This window comes from Bidens hawaiensis, unplaced genomic scaffold (genome assembly GCF_021521415.1).
Source record: "Bidens hawaiensis isolate Kalapana, Puna unplaced genomic scaffold, B.hawaiensis_p1.1 tig00029359_1, whole genome shotgun sequence".
NCBI lineage: Eukaryota > Viridiplantae > Streptophyta > Magnoliopsida > Asterales > Asteraceae > Bidens > Bidens hawaiensis.
In genome coordinates, this window is record NW_027494861.1 from 66007 (window position 1) to 83983 (window position 17977).

Genomic DNA, 17977 nt, shown 5'->3' on the forward strand with positions numbered 1-17977 from the left:
ATAGGGGTTTGAAATATACGAGATGTTACACAAAGTATTGAAATACATAAGTTTACAAAGAATGACTTTACATAGTATAGTGTTTACAAAGTAAATTTAAAACTTTAAAACATAAACTTCATAAACTTTAAAAAATAATATTAACAGAAAACAAACATGCCTCACTAATATTAGTCTGGAAATCAAACAAATAATAAAATAAACATCCATGAAAGATTCCCTATAAGCATCTCAGAATGATTCGGGCTTCTTTTCTTCCTGAACCGGGAACATAGTTGATGACATAAACATTCATACACTAATCTAACAAACATAGTGACTATCTGACTACGAAAACTATTTCTACATTTCATGTGAAAGTCTTGCACCCTAATAAATTGAAGCACGTCCAAAGCGCATTTAAGATCTAGAAACAAGCCGAAATCTTTTTTAAAATGACATGTTTTGACTAGAATCAAATCGTTACGTTTTGAGAATGACCCATTTTAACCTGAACCAAATCGATATCTTCTAAAATTGACCCGTTATGACCCAAACCAAATCAATACGATTTTATAAAGACCCGTTGAAAACCGAACAAAATCGATACTTTTTTATATTGACTCGTTGACCAGAACTAAACTGATACCCTTTTAAAATGACCCATTTTGGCCCGAGCCAAAGCAAATTGAAACATTTCTAAAATGACCTATTTTCATAAATGAAAATTGAAATAACACGCTTGAAGACTAAGAAGAAAAATCAAGGGTAACACATACAGCGTTCTTAGCTTTTGAAATCCTTCATAACAAATGCGAATTCATTATTATTGGTTATGAAGATCCAAAAATATATAAAGCTTCAATGACTTAAACTCATTTGAAAGTTGAAACTCCTGTGACTTAATCTGTTAATCTCTATATTCTTTCATTTTTCAATAGGTACTAAAACTAAACACCAAATAAACCAAATACAAATTGAAACGAAACTAAATAGAAAAAACTAAAACAAAACCAAAACCGAAAACCTAAATAAAACCAAATACCCATATAACTAAAACAAAAACTAAAATGAAACTGAAAAACAAAATCGATAAATCTGAAACAAAAAACAAAAATTGTAAAAATCAAAATGAAAAACTGAATAAAGTTAAATCCACCTAAAACGAAAAAAAATCGAACCAAAACGAAACAAATTTATAAAAACTAAAGCCAAACAAAAACCTTCAATGAAACCAAAATAAAAAATAACTATCATGAAACTTTGAAAAAAGAACCAAACTCATTAAGGAACACATATATTATTAATAGTATAGTATATTAGAATATTTCAAATATAATTAAGTTGAATGCAAATTAATATAATTTTGAATTATTTTATTAGCAAGAAATTATGAGAATGTATATTATTTATGGTAAAAGTTAGGGGTGTTTATGGTTCAGTTAAAAACCACGAAACTGCCCGAACCGACTATCGGTTTGGTTTCGCGGTATGTTTTTTTCTTTACTCTCGGTCGGTTGGTTTGAAAATTTCCACACCGTAGTGAACGGTTTGGTTTACGGTTTGAACCGAAAACCAACCACATAAAACCGGACAGGACCGTGTGATTTATTTATATGTATGTTTTAAATATTTCATAATATATATGTGCATATAAATTTATAACTAGACATATATAGTATATTTTGTATTATGTGTGTGTATATATATACATATACACTACTAAATATTGACAAATACTAATAATAAAAAAAGTGGGCTAAGCCCAAATAGAAAACGCAAGAAACTTTAATTGGCTTTTTATTTTTTTTAAATGAGATCCTGAAAAGATAAAATCAATTGTTTTTTAAATTATTATGAGTTGTACTATATTTACACATCATGAATTATTTTGGACATATTGTATAAAGACCGAACAAGAACAAACCGCGAAACCAAACAGGAACCAAACCATTATTAACGGTTCGGTTTGGTTTGGTTCGGTTTATAAGTTCAATGGTTCGGTTTTGGTTTACGAAAAGCAAAAACCGTTACTAACGTTTGTTTCACGGTTTGACCTAAAAACCGTGAAAACCGGACCATGAACACCCCTAGTAAGAGTTACTGCTTGACTAGTACAGTAGATTTGAGAAGCTTGGTGTCGCAAGACCTTAATTGGTGCACATGGCGGCACCAGCTTCTGACACATCATCCAAATTTTTTTTTGTTTTTTTTTAATTTCAGTTTCAATATCGTGACGAATGTAACCAAAACCAACCCAATTCAGATCGTCTCTTCGCCATGATGCCCGGGTTTTACTTACCGTTGTTTTTTTCTACAACAGTAACAAACATCATTGGTCTGTGTGGCGGCACTAGCTTGTGACGTGTCATAAAATATTATGATTATTTTTTAGTTAAATGTCGTAACAAACGTAACCAAAACCAACCCAATTCACGTCTACTCACTCTCGTAATGCCCGGGTACTGACTAATGTTTTGATTGGTTTTTAGTTCTTGTTTCGTAACGAACGTGATTGGAATCGACCCAATTCATGTCTACTTGGGTCTGAGTTTTACCAACCCAATAAACATTGTTTTAAATGAGTTATTTTTTGTTATAATAAGTTATGCGATTATTCTAGACGTTTGCTAATTTAATCTTTAAGTTTAGTGTCAGTTTTATAACGAAGCTAACCGATACCAACCAAATTTGTGTCGCTTTGATCATAAGTTATATTTATTTTTTCTTAATATGCTAATTTTTTATATTATAAGTTATACAGTGACATTCGTCAATTTTTTGACTCGTATTTCTATTTGTAAACCCGACCCGATGGGTCGTTTCGATGTATTATTGATCATTTAAAAAAGTATTCCCGACTTTATGTTCAAACATCGTTCATTTATTACTACGTTCCATTACTCAAGGCTTATCAATAACCCACTTAAACGCGTAAATAATCCCTAAAGTCGAAAACAATATAAATTAATACAAAGTTATGTGTTAAAAGTGTAAAGTTTATAATCTTTAAACTTATAAATCAAAGTTTAAAAGGAACTAGAAGCTCAGGGGCTGTTTTGTAAAATATTCAAAGTTATATTATTAAAATAAGCAAAACCCTACCCCGCCCCCACTGATCCTGTTTTTCCGGCCTCCGTTGCCGGTGGCGGTGCCGGCAAAGCCCAAAACACCCTCCAGACATCAAACTTTGACCCGAACTTTTAGTTTAACGCGTTTTGTCGTCAAATAACATCAATATCTATCATATTAATTATCGTATAACAACTTGTAATCATGATTAATACCCGTGATACTCGCCAGAATTTTCGGATAATCAAATCAATGTATTAAACTCATATATGCTCCTCCACCTAGTATAAATAGATGCCTAAGCTCCTAAACAACTTGCTCATTCCTCTTAATCCCCCTCTAATACACCGAGTTTCTGTAATTGGGAGTTTCTTGTTAACTTTTCCGGCGACCTTAATCTCGGCCAAATCAAAACATTAAGAGGTAATCGATACATGCATATTAATGTCGTTACATCAATGATTAATAACCCTAATCTAATTGTAACAAACATAGAACAGAAACCCCAATTGAAAAATTAGGGTTTATGTCCTTATAGATGAAGAAGATGAAGTTAGCAAGTTAATATATATATACACACACACATACATATATATATATATATATATATATATATATATATATATATTTCTTATTCCATAACTGAATGATCTTCTAGACCAACTGGTTGTGCCCATGTGTTACCAGTCTCCAGACCCGGGTTCGAAACCCGGGTCACGCTCGCTTCTTCTTTTTATACAAACTGTCACATTTTTTATTATTATTATTATTATTATTATTATTATTATTATTATTATTAATTAAGCACGTTATATACATACATATATATATATATATTGAAAACCAAACTCTAAACGAATATCCATCCTAATCCAACTGGTAACACATGGAACTTATAACACAAACGTCACAACCGATTTTTGAAATTAAATTTTGAACCATTTCTTAACCATTTTTAATTAAAATCAAAATAAAATTATATAAACCTTTTTAAATTAAATAAAAATTATGTAAATTAACTATAAAATATATTTCATCATTTTTACATGTAAAAAAGTTTCTCGTTTTCGTAAGTCGTTATTAAAAATCGCTTAATAAACGTAAAGTAAACTTTAAATTTCTAGAAATCGTTTAGTCAACGCAATAAATATAGTTATAACTTACAATCAATAGTTCAAGTATTTCGAATGTTTAAACTTCATGTCCTCGCCGTTAAAATACTTAAAATCAAATTAACAACCGATTTCCGTTAAAACATAAATAATAATTTAATAATCTAAGAGCTATGGGATTAGTAATAAATTATAATAAAATAATAACTAACTTCTAAATTTATTCATACAAGTAATCAACCTTAAAATCCCGTTATAGTAGTCGTTAAATGTCTTGTTTATTCTTATAGTTCGTACGGGTTTACCGCTTCGGTTTCCTTTGACGCCTTCAAGTTACTCTTATTTCCTTTTACTTCAATTACTAAGGTGAGTTTTTCACCACCCCTTTTTAATGTTTTATTGTTTTGGGGTAGCATATGTATCCATATAAAAATTCAAGTATTGATTTCTTCTATTACAAAACTACAATTCGTATATTGACTTGTGTGTTATTTGTATTACTTGCACGAATATTACTTGCACGATTGGGAAGCCTCATTAAGTATGATCATACGCCCCCCTTTGCACTCCGGTCCATTTGTATCGAGTGGAAAAGGGCCTCATTATCCTAGTAAGTTGGTTGTTACCAATTGGAAAGGACCTTACTTGCCGCGATTACCCAAGTACGTTGGTTGTTACCAACTGGAAAGGACTTATTTGCTCATTTATCACTTGTCCATGAGTTATACGGTTTTTATGTATGTATTTAAAACTGTGGAAACTCATTGGCTATTTATAGCTGACTTTATTTTATACATATGTTACAGGTACGGTGATTAGATGATGAAATATGAAGACACCTAGATTGCTTAGAATATTTAATAAATGAATTACTGTTTATCTTTGATTTAAACTTGTATTGTTGACTTGTTGAACTTGTGTACTTGGCAATTTAATGAATTAATGTTATTATGGTCACTTAATAGTACCACGTGTGTTTGAGCAATCTGTACGTCACACTCGGGCGTTTCCGCTTAAGCCGGGATGTTACATATACCAGTGTACTACTGTTTTCTACATTGACAAATTAATGTGTTCGGTTTAGTGTTAGTATCATAACGAGCTTTTATCAACCGAATGCACGTTAATGTATCGCCGCATCACAGCGGGTACAAACCTAGTTGTGTACAAATGGTAAAAGTTCAAGAGCACGTATTGTTATGATCTCAAATTTGACAAATTGAAACTGTTTTATAATTACTATCATCTAATCTAACAATCTAATCTAACAATACTAATAAAAGAAAATAATGGAAATAATGTGGCAATCTTACATTCATTCTTGGTCTAATCTATCTTCTCATTCATTCTAGATATCCATGGGTTATGGGGCAAAACCATTTTGACAAATGGGTTATAATTTCCTTTGTAATCTTTCATCTCATTCATCCCATCTCTCCATGGGTTATGAGTCAAAATAATTTTGACAAATGGGTTATAATTTTCTTTATAATTCTCTAATTCATCATCTTATTTGTCCTACATATTAATGGGTCATGGGTTAAAACAATTTTAACAAATGAGTTATAATTTTTCTTCTAATTCTCTAACTCTCATCTCATTTATCATAATTATCCATGGGTAATAGATTAATATGTCAAAACAATTTTGGCAAATGTTGTATATAAAGATATTTTTTCTAATTTGTAAATTTAAGATTGTAGATTTCTTATTATTTTTACTATATATTTTATTTTCTTTTTACCTTTAATTTTGTTCATTTCTTTCAAATAACAGACCATATTTATTTTTATTATTAGACAAATCTCGTGTAATACACGGGTTCAAAAGCTAGTTTGTATATATTCTACGTTTTGTTTTTCCATGAGAGAGGAGATGAAAATGCGATATCTTTACAGCTTGAAAATTATCTCATATAATCAAGTTAGGACTGTTTACGAGCCGAGCCGAACCGAGCGAAGGCTTGCTCGTTACTTGGCTCATTTACAACTGAACCGAACGACTGAAATTTGAACCGAACAAAACGAGTCAAAATCGAATCGTGCATTTTTCAATCGGGCATTGAGCGATTTCGAGCATTTTTATTTCTTTTTCACTTTAAATTTTTAAATAAAAACAATTTTGAAATCTGTAAATAATATATTTTGTAAACAAATTAGTAATTTTTAGACAAACGTATAACAGGTTGTAAATTTTAGAAGAAAGAACTTTGAAGTGAGATATAATGAACATGCAAACAAACTTTTAGTATTCTGAAAACTTAAATCGAACTAATAAAACTATAAAATTGACGGAATATGAAAATTTTAAAAAGTTCTAAAAAATTGTATACTTATATTTTATGTGTGTTGTCTATATATTTATATATTTGTTCATATATAATTAATATATAAATAAATTAAAAATATTCGATCCAAACCGAACCAAGCAGACATTTACTCATTGCTTGGCTCATTTACAAACTGAACTGAGCAGAGCGGCTCGTTTGCAAAGCGAGCATTTTCCGAGCAGTTTCCCAACGAACGACGAACGAGTTTGAAGAGTTTGAACGGCAAACAGTTTGTAAAGCCCTAAATCAAGTCAATACAGAGATGTATGGATCAAATAAGCAGCAGGCCAACCCATCCATTAAGCCCAATACCCAAGAGCAAGCCCAAATGCAAAGATAAAGAGGAAACTGGTTAGAAAAAAGATAGTCCAGTAAACATAAAAAAAGATATATCCATTTTCATTATTTCAAAATTTTTCAATATAGCTTGGGAAAACTTATTCCATATTACCCGAAACAAAACTAGACATGTGACAACGTCACTTTATAGTCATCCCAGATGAAGCTTATTCCAGCTTATAGTTCTAGATGGGATTGAATAGTCAACCAATTATTTCAAGATAAGCAATTAATTACCATTTTTCAAATATATTATGTTTCATGTTCAATATAAAAAAAACTTAAAATTGGCTTGATCACTTAAAAACAAAAGTGATGATGCTCCTTTGTAGAAAAAAGATTATGTATGATCATTTGAGGTTGGCCACCAATTTCAACTTGTTCATTTGTGTATTTGTAAAGTCAATTTAAAAGAAAAAACTTTTGAATAGATAAGGCTATATGTCAGACAACAACAATTGTAGTTGAAAGAAACCAAGCAGAAATACAATATGATTAGATGGTGAATCACACGATTCAATCACTATATCGAAACATGATTGCTAAAACCAAGATGAATCACCCAAATCTATGAGAATATCATAAACATATCTCAAAAGTCACACGACTTCTAGAGAATTTTACAAGACAAAAGTCACATAAGTTTTGGAAGATTTTACAAGACAAAAGTCAAATGGCTTTTAGAATCTGATAGAAAATTTTGTGTGATATAATAGCATGGTATAGAGATCGTATTGACTTTATAATATGATATTAGTAGAGATTTTCCCCCTTTTTTCATGTTCATGTTTTTTTGTAGGTTCTTGATTCGTAACTTCAGTGGAATATAATTACGCACTTCGACTGCACAATGACGATAAAGAGTAGCCATTTATTTCTTTTTATTTTATATTAATGTTTAGTTATATAAATTTTTTTTTTTGGTACCGTAAACGTCTTTCTTATGTGCTAGTAGAAAACATGAGTTATTATTTGAAAAATCAGGCTAATTCTCCCAATAGCTTGATTTTTTTTTATATAATCCTTTTTAATATAATCATGTTATATTAACTCACATGTAGTAGTGCACGTAAACATGTCATTACAACACTAATCAAAGCCTATAAACTCACCACATCCGATAAACTATATTCATCTCGTATTCAACATCATAAACTCGCCACTAAAAAGATTAAGGATGTGTTGATCTCCAACAAAAACGGAGACAGATTACTGATTTAGCTTTATGTATCCGGAATGACCTGTTGTCGATCAGAGGGATAAAAATTCAATAAACACAATCAGCAAGAACAATGAGGTATTAATGAAATTTACCTGATCAGAAAAACACAGTTCTCTTTCTTATTCCAAAACTGTTAATATATTGTTATATTAATTCTTCAGCATGCTACACCTCAGCAGCTTAAGGTTGCCTGACACTTTCCTTTAGCTTTGACCATTTAACTTTCTGGGCGCATTTTGAGCATATATGTAACATGTGTGCAGACCTAGATGAACAATTTGATGGTTTCATTATTGAACTCTATTATGTTAATCATATGTAGAGAGTTTAAATTATGTTAATTACCTATCTGGCAAAGATTCAAACCCATCATCACAACATAAGAAGCAGTCTCCGGTTTGGGGACTTGATTTAAACCCTTCTTCAAATGCTCCTGAACCAGATTATCTCATAATTTATAAGATAAAAAGTTACAAATATACATATGGAAGAAGTTAGGAAAATAAACAAACCTCTAGAATTTGATGACCGGTTCAGAGCTGAATACAACTCTTGCTGAACTGACCGTTGCAACTCGACTTGCATATCCATGCAGGACTCAAGCATCTTCTGCATGTCGTTCATCCTTTGCTCAAGTATCTCCATGTCAATCCTTAAGCTGTTGATGATATCATGTTCCTGCAACAGGTTAAACAATAAAATAAATTATCTATAGCAAATATATTTTTTACCACGCAAACCATTTACTCGTAATCACACAGACCCACCGACCCTGCTAACCAACCGGATCATCTAAGGCAGAAAAACAAAATTGGATTCAAACATGGGACAAGAGGTGTTAAACGGGTCGTTTTGGCGGGTCCAACTTGGCGCGAACCCAAAGATCATGTCAGACACATAGACACATGAACCCAAGCATGACACAAATACCCGTTGGTTAACATGAAGGCGACTCGTTTAACCCACTATTTTTCATTTTAATACTCTAAAATTATTACTTTATAACTAGATTTACAAAGGGATAGAAAACAATTATGTTTAATTATTAAACTTGATGCCAGATTCTCATTTGCCATCTAAATTTTGGCATAAAATACCTACCATGACATGAAAGTATGAAACACTGTTTTCTTAAAAGATCAAAACGAGATAAAACTTGCAGACCCATCAGCGGACCGGGACCTGACTTTTTAGCTAAATGTGTTCCTGGGTCAACCTGAAACTGGCCCCGTTTAGACTAAATCTAAACACACGATTTTGGTGTTAGGTTCATGTGTAAGAAATTCACACCCCAAGCTGAGACAAGCTAGGGATCTAACAAGTATTTGTTAATTGTTTCAAGTAAAAGAAGTAAAACTCACAGTCGACATGTGATAATCGGAATTAGCGAATCGAATGTCTTCTGCACCGTGCAAATCGTGGTCCCCGTGTCTTTGTGGAGACTCATCTATGCCATTTGCATTCTCACCTAGTCTTTGTTGCTGATTATGATATTCATTTTCCGACTCGAATACCTGATCTTGTCTACTGACATGTGATTGCATCAGCTGGTCAAGTCGTGGACCAAAGTCACTTTGAAGAAGATTAGAGACACTTCTCCTACACATCATTAATAAAGATTTTTCTGATTTAGTCAGTTGCATTATTTGAATAGTTGAAGTTGATAGCTAGATTATTGGTATGATATTGTAATCCACCTGTTTGTAAGTTCTCTGAGTTCAACAACCCTTCTGCCATCATCACCATCATCAAACCAATAGAATGTGTTGCTCCTCACTAGAGCAGTTTCCAGATAGGAATTGTTCCCACCAAACCAACTTTCTGTGGAGTCCACAACATTGTCATTGTCATTGACATACCACTCTTCTTCATGCAAATCTTGAAAATCACTCCCAAATGTTTCCTGATACCATTCACCATCATCATGTGATTCTTGTGGAGTGCCGGTTGCATTTGGAACCTCGTGAACGGTTTCTTCGGCTTGATCAATGCGGTTAAACTTCATGCCATCATCTGATGCGGTGTCAGAGTCAGAGTCAGAGTCAGAGTTAGTCTGGGTGCATTCTTGTGGATTGGTGGATTCCCAGTTGGATGTAAAATTGTTTGTCTCAAAATTTTCACCAACATGTTCAGTCTGTTCATTATTCATGTCATTGTCAGATGAGGTGTCAGAGTCTGATTGGGAATAATCAACTGCCTGTGGTAGTTTCTTTGTTTCTTCATACTGCAGAATGTTATTATCATGCATTTCTCCTGCTGAAGAAGGAGATTCTGGTGGACTGTGGGACCCCCGATGAGTAGTCAAGTTAGTTGTCTCAAAATTTTCACGGATTTCATGTGGTATCTCCTCAACTACTTCTTCAGCTTGTTCAATGTGGTCATAATTACTCACCTCATTATCAGATATGGTGTCAGGGTCAGACTGGGCGGCATGGCAAGAGTTGTTCAATCTGGTGAGGAACCCTTTCCTAATTCAAGTAAATGTTTACAATAAACCACTTTCCTTCTACTTGCATAGTATAGCATAGTTGTGAATTTTTGAAAAAGAAATTAGTCATGAGCATAGCTTTATAGGTACATCTTCCTAACCAACACTAGTGTAAATCTAAACATCTGAGACTGCATTACGTGCCACATCACCATTTACTGTCACTAAAAGTTCGCTTAGTACACACCAAGTAAAATGGTAAAACTTATAAAAAGAATATATGGTCGCATGCATGTTAAAGTGGTCAGGGTTTTATATAGTTTAAAAAAATTGATAAGATTATAAATCTAGTACAGCTATAACTACGTAAAATTTAACAATATTGTAACTTGTATATTATAAGATTATTAAAATACTAAGTTTCTTAAGATTTTATAACACCACCTTTTGAAAAAAAATATATATATAAAATAATTGGAAACAAGTTAGTTGGTGTGGTGCCCACATTTTTCTTGTGGTTGAGATCACACAAGGGGCAGGTCAATTAGTTGTGGGAGTGGTGTGGCGCCCAAATGATCTTATACTTTTAAGAAAAAAAAACAAAACTAATATTTGGTAAAGGTGGCTTTTTTGTTTTGATCATTCGGCATGTGTTTTATTATAATGTTTCAATCCTTGTAATTTGTTAGCTTCTTACAGCTGGTTTGTATAACTATCTTGTGTACACATTGTATAGATAGCATTCATTTTCTCCATTTTGATGTATCTTCAGGATTGTTCTATTATATGCTCTTTTAGTTTGAGGTTAATAATGCCTATTTATTAATATACTGGCATTTCAAGGCTAGAGTACTGAAGGGATCTATACTGTTTTTGTAGTGTGTTACTTTTACACAAAATTGGGGTGGGTAAAAAATCCATTAGACAATATGACACTAATATGCATATTAAAATTAAACATTAGTTATACGAAATAGTGGATCAACTGTATGAACAATGAATCTAAAAATTCTACTAGTCTGTTTTGCGCCTAAGGTAATTCAAGCAAACAGAAATTTTATTTTAAACAAAGATAAAAATAAAATGCACCTTATATCAGATACAGCATTTGTTCGCCTCAAAAACCCCAGTTCACTTGCTGCAACAGAAGTCGGTTTTTCATCTTCTACAAAGCTTCGGTTCCGCAAAAATCTACCCTTGAGTAATGACTACAATTGAGCTATGGTATTAATATTGCAATATGAATACTAACTCATAAGTCAATGCTTAAGCTGTTAAGCAGAATAATAATTGGATATAAATACTAAAAACTGCTATAGGATTGCACCATTACCATCACAGTTACAATGGAACTGCATAATCTGATAATCCTTATTATAAGACTGTCAAGAACAATGAATTCTAAACCAACTTTAGATCTTTAATGAAAAACCTTATGAAAAAGTGGACTATGTAACGCTTGGCCCCTTATACAAAGCGCCCAAAATGCATCGATGGTATTTGAGGTAGGGGTATTCATTAGGTCCTGGTTCTTATGTGGGCAGGATGATGTGGATTAGACTGAGGTGTCACAAATTGTGGATATAAGAGAGCATAAACATTGCTTACTGGATGAAACATCCTAACGATGCGATGTGAAAATATTTTAATTTGAACCAGTACCTAAACTAAAACAAGCTATTGTGATAGGCAATGAATGTTGGTGTCATGGGTCAGCTTTGCACAAGCTCATAAATTAATATCTGCATCAGTTCATCACATGGTTATATTTAATTTACTTTAAAGCTTATTTTTTTAAGTGAAATAATTTTAGGCTTTAGTGTTACTATTTTCTCATTATTAGTTCTCTTTAAAGGTGATGAGTCAAGTTACAGAAACATATTTCATAGCAATAACAAACATAAATGTGTAATTGCATAACAGATATTTAAAAGAATCTCACCTGAATTCGGTGCCGATGTGCAAAATCTGAAACATATTTGGTCTCCAACAAATTATCAACTTCTCTCTTCCTTTCTCTAACAAACTTTGTTAACAAGTCAATAAGAGCCTGTCTGCCATATATCCTACGAATAGGACTCCGTGCACCATTGATTTGAGAACCAGTCGGTGTAGTTGACTCTTCTGAACCAGTGCTTGACTCTAACCACTCCCTCACTATCCTCACTCTTTTGCATTCATTTTCCCCAACCCTTTGTGTCCTTGAACAATTGTTCAGACGTGAAGAACTATGAACCGTGTGTCCCCCAAAACTTTTGCTTCCGCATTCATGAAACATTTTCTTCACACCCTCTTTCTCTTGAACCACCATTTCGTTTTGGCTTTGGGGACGCTCATTTTCAATTTCATTTTCACCCTCCAAAGAAGATGAGGATGGGCTTTCGGGGCTAACAATCACACCACTCGTTTGCAGCCGTCCATTCTCTTTAACCCTGCCTTCATTTTCAAGATCCCTCCACAGTTTTCTGATAAAGGATGTCCGAGTGGTTGACCTATCTTTATTACCAAGATACGAATCAATCCCAGAAGCCTTGTGTAGTCCGGCCACCTCCATTTCTTCACACTTAACCAGTTAACCACAAGGATTGTTGATAAGTGAGCTGATGTGTTTCAAACCGGTCTCTCCCGGATGTGTTTCATTCTTGTAAATTACAGGATCACTAAAATTGACCCAAAAAATCCTCAGATTTAAGATACTTTAGATTTCATTTGAACAAACAGACTAAAGAGACTAATAATTGTCCTATTATAAATATTCTCTTTGACCATAATAATTCTATATAGAAAAGGAATAAAAATGTCGGTGATCTAAAACATGTAATTTAATTATGAAAAACTCATATACTATTTGAGAGCAAACATTATCACATAAAATTTAAACGCATACCAAATCAATTCACATTTCACACCACATGTCCTGTCTACCTAGATTCAATTAAATAACCAAAGGCAAAAACTGCATTCTAACAAACAAATTGATAAATCAACAAATATGAAATATGAACCAGTTGAAATAAATTAAATCGTCAAAATAGTCAACTGACGTGTGATTGACCTATTCTTCAAAATCAATATCATTCAATAACATGACCAAAATCAAAGAGCCTAATCACAAAATGCACATAACATGATCCGCTTAACAGATATAACTTCATAAAACTCAATCTGTCTACGCAGATTCAAACAGAAACAAATAAACAGTTTTCATATCAATAATAATAAATCATTTCAATCTGTATGTGTAGATTCAAGTTCAACATTAAATATAAAAAACTGATTTCATATTAATAATAAATCACGTAATTAACATAAACGCATTACAAAACCTAATCGTGAAACCAGTAAACTATCAATAAATTCATAAACAACGAATGAACCTGTGAATCAGCACCTTTAAAGCTTCAAATTCTTCATTCACATGATTAATTTCAAGCGTCCTGTGGCAAATTCAACAAATAATGAACCGAATAACATAAATAAGTTGATAAAATGTCAAAATCCTCTGTTTAATTGAATTACCTGTTAATTTACGTCTCGAAATCCTACAGTAACAGGAATAAAATGAGTCTGTCAATATTAGGTATTAGTCACACACACCGTCATGTGTATGTGTGTGAGAGAGAAAGAGGAATGTTATGCACGTTGTTGAAGAAGTAAGTCGCATAAGTTGTGCCTTAACTGCAACGTCTATTTTTGAAGATGATGATGATAGATAGGAAGGAAGAATAAGAGGCAATCAATCACGTCAAAAGACAACTATGCCCTTCTTAAATAATGTAACTTATTATTATTTTTTCTAAGAAGTGCTGGTTTACTTGCTTCCCTGGTAGTCTTGAATTCAACGATAAGTTTGACACGAGTGCAGGGTCCCTTGACCCTTAGTAATAATCAAAAGACGTCGTTCAACTTACTTCCTTTTTAACTAACATTTATATTTCCTTTTTTCGTAGCAATGTTAATGTTAGATCAAAAAACTCATGGTTTTACCTCGCTGATAAAAGCTCAAATTAAAAAAGGAAAAACTTCATTTGAAACGAACTGAGCCAAACCGGCTCATTTTTGTAACCAAGGTGAGCATGATCCGGCTCATTTTTTCAACCGAGGCAAGCTCGACCCAAGCTCGGCTCGTTGGCTCGATCTTAGACTCGTTTAACTTCAAGCTCGAGCCGAGGCTGTCAAGTCAATCTTCCTCGTTTAATTTCGAGCTCAAGCTCAAACCCACCCTAGCTCAAATCGTGGATAGCGAATGACAATATGGGATAATTGTTTGATTTATTAACCTCGCAAGATATTAAGATATAAAATGCAATGATGTAAAAAGACCGGTTATCAAACCATTCAAACAGTACTTTTTTAATATACATTTTTTTTCATGTATATGAATCCAACAATTATAGTACATATGATTTATAGTTTTAATATCCACAGATTATTTTCCGTAAGGTTTTTTCTTTTTTTTTTTGGATGTGTCTCAAATGTTTGTTGTTTGATTCTCATTTATAGTCTATTTGCAAATAGTCACAATCTTATTGAACCATCATGTCCCAATGAATATTATAATCGACTGATGGTTCATTACTCATTACTACCTACTAATCTTTCGTCGCAACCCGTTGAATCATCACCATTTAATAAGTACAATTTTCCATAAAACCATATGTTTCTCATGTTTATTTTATTTTTTTGTTTTTTCAAAACCGAACACAAACTCTTTTAAAATATTCTCATAGAGTCTATGTGTTATGAGAGAGTGGGTTGTGACATGTGAAATGGACAATAGTCTAGATAGATATAGACAGTGGAGGCTTTCACATTTCACGTCAAGTAGGATGTCTTATGGTAAATTATATGTTATTTTGGAATGAGACGGAATAAATTGATTGGATTTATATATGATTATAATAGTTAAAAATAGTAATAATAAATAAACCAAACCCGCCAACATGAACGAGTTTGGAATCACTCTTGAGTAACATAACACATGTCTAAAATATACATATTGTCCACTTTATGAGACTTGAACCTCCCTATTTTGGTAAAGATAAAATAATATAAATGTTTCGTGCGTTTGAAAACATAATTTGCGTCAATTCGAACCTGAAACAAACATATACATATCATGCATCATACTTAAATAAATTAATAATAGCAATTTAAAAACAAGAACACATTGAGCATTGACAACGTGTGACTTCAAAATGTTTGCGTTAAGAATGTTTTAGCTTTCATACCTCGTTCATACATTAACTTTAATGTCGGCTTGTCAAACACCAAGTGCTACTAGGCTAAGAGGTTTATGTCATTTTTCGCTAATACTCGACCCAAGTAGTCCATAGGTGATAGCTCCTGACTTCTGAGTTCTAATTGTGTGTTATAGTATTAGTCTCAACCAAACCAAAAATCATACGAAGACTATTCCCATTGCTGTTTTTTCAGTCGGTTGGTTGGGGATAAAACAATTAAAAGAAAATGAAAAATCCTTTATTCCAAACCAACCTATTCGGTGGGGAGACCATAAGTCGGTCAGTTGCCTGGCTTATCAAAACTAGGGGTGCAAACGAGCCGAGCTGAGTCTGAGCTTGACTAGGCTTGAGCTCGGCTAGTCCCATTTACATAGGGCTCGATCTTGTTTCGAGATTTATTTTCAAAGCTCGAGCTCAACTCGTGAGTAGACTTTCAAGCTCGAGCTCGGCTCGCTTACTATTTATCAATTGTTTTTATATAATTATAATTATTTTTAAATATTTTTATTATTATTATTTTATGTATAAAATAATATATATATATATATATATATATATTATTTAATTATTTTTATTTATTTTTTCATAACATTATATATATATATATATATTAATAATTATTAAATATATATTCTAAAAAATTAATATAATGGTAGGCTCGTTTGGGCTTGCGAGACGGCTCAAGTTCGGGCTTGTTTATTAAACAAGCTTACTTTTAGGCTTAAGCTCGGGCTGAGGCTTAATTAAGCTTGGCTTGATCGAGCTTTTTAACAAGCCGATCTTGAGTAGCTCGCGGGCAGCTCGGCTTGTTTGCACCCCTAAGACCCCTCACTATGGGGCACAAAACATCTCCAAGGGGCGTGGAAGGAGGGGGGCCTTGGAACGGCCGACGCAGAAGAGATACGTATGTGTGTGTGTGTGTGCGCGCGCGCGCATAGAGGAAGTATAGAATGAAAGTCCATTTGAGTGTGAAAACCCTATGTAATATCGTTTTTTTACATATGTAATATATGTTGTTACATTTAATACAAAACATCGAAAAATTAAAAAAAATTGTTTTGCTGTTTTTTACAACTTTTTACAAATTTTTATATATGTTTTTAAGGGGAGGGGAAAAGTTATATTTACCTTTATATTTTTTATTAACTTTAATTGTTGAATACAAGATTTAAAATTTAATTAAAAACATGCGGTTGTGAATGAGTTTATAGAGTTTTCACAACTCAAGTGAGTTTTTATTTTAACCTAATACTTATAAGAGGGATAATTTGAGACCTTATTGAGTTTTAAAAAACTTAAAAACTTCATTCTTAACAACACATTTAATTAAATAGATTAGATTATGTGGTTAAGATTAATCTGATTAAAAAATTAAAGTAGGAAAGAGAATAAAGATGTACAGTGATTACACTAATTTAAACGTCCGTTACACATATGTAAAATGTCGACTCTGTGCGTAAAAAATTCTATAATTTTTTTACGTACATGTAACCTATATATATTACATGTGTAAAAAAATTCAAAAAAAGTTTGTTACATTAAGTTCTTTCGGGTTCTTAAAACTCAAAGTAGTTCTCATTTAAAATCTCTCTCTCATATATATATATATAGAGGCATCCAATGGGCTTTAAACCATAACGGAACAGGCTTTAAAACCCCGTAACAATGACATGGCACTGTGGAGGTTAAATACCCCCGGAATAGTAACTAATCAAAACCATTTCTACAATCCTTCTTTAATTTAGTTGGCATATGTGCATTCCCTATTGGTTGATTTTATTTTACTTTTTTGTTAATAAAACTTATTATTTCTGTTTTCATGCTCATCAAAACAATTTCTATAATCTTCTCTTTAAATTACTTCATACGTTTAAACTCCCTATTAGTTGATTTTGTATTCTTCTAATAAAACTTATTATTTAAAAAATATTATTATTAATCAAAAAATATCAGATTATATGATTTAAGTATTATAAAAAAACCACCAAAGTTTTTTTTTTTTTTCTCAATTTATAGAGTATAATATTGGCATATTTTCTTCACAAATTATAAAATAATTAAAACCTCGATATTATCAAAAAAAACATTAGTTTTTCAATTTCATACTTCTACTGGTATTGATTATACTCTTGCTACTATGACTATGACGACGAATACTACTACGAAAACGACTATACGACTTCCACAATCACGGCACCACTACCAATAATAATAATAATTGCATTATTATTATTACTATTATTATTGTTGTTA

At 32.2% G+C, this 17977-nt stretch overlaps 1 protein-coding gene across 1 annotated transcript; it reads right to left on the bottom strand.

Moving 5' to 3' along the window:
• Positions 1 to 8209: 8209 nt before the first annotated feature.
• Positions 8210 to 13137, bottom strand: LOC143578829 (uncharacterized). The gene is made up of 7 exons (XM_077062298.1): positions 12424 to 13137; positions 11571 to 11689; positions 9751 to 10521; positions 9415 to 9652; positions 8566 to 8731; positions 8399 to 8486; positions 8210 to 8318 (listed from the first exon to the last, which is right to left on the bottom strand). The coding sequence occupies exons 1-7, from the start codon at positions 13033 to 13035 to the stop codon at positions 8234 to 8236; spliced, it is 2079 nt and encodes a 692-aa protein (XP_076918413.1). The 5' UTR covers positions 13036 to 13137; the 3' UTR covers positions 8210 to 8233.
• Positions 13138 to 17977: the final 4840 nt, after the last annotated feature.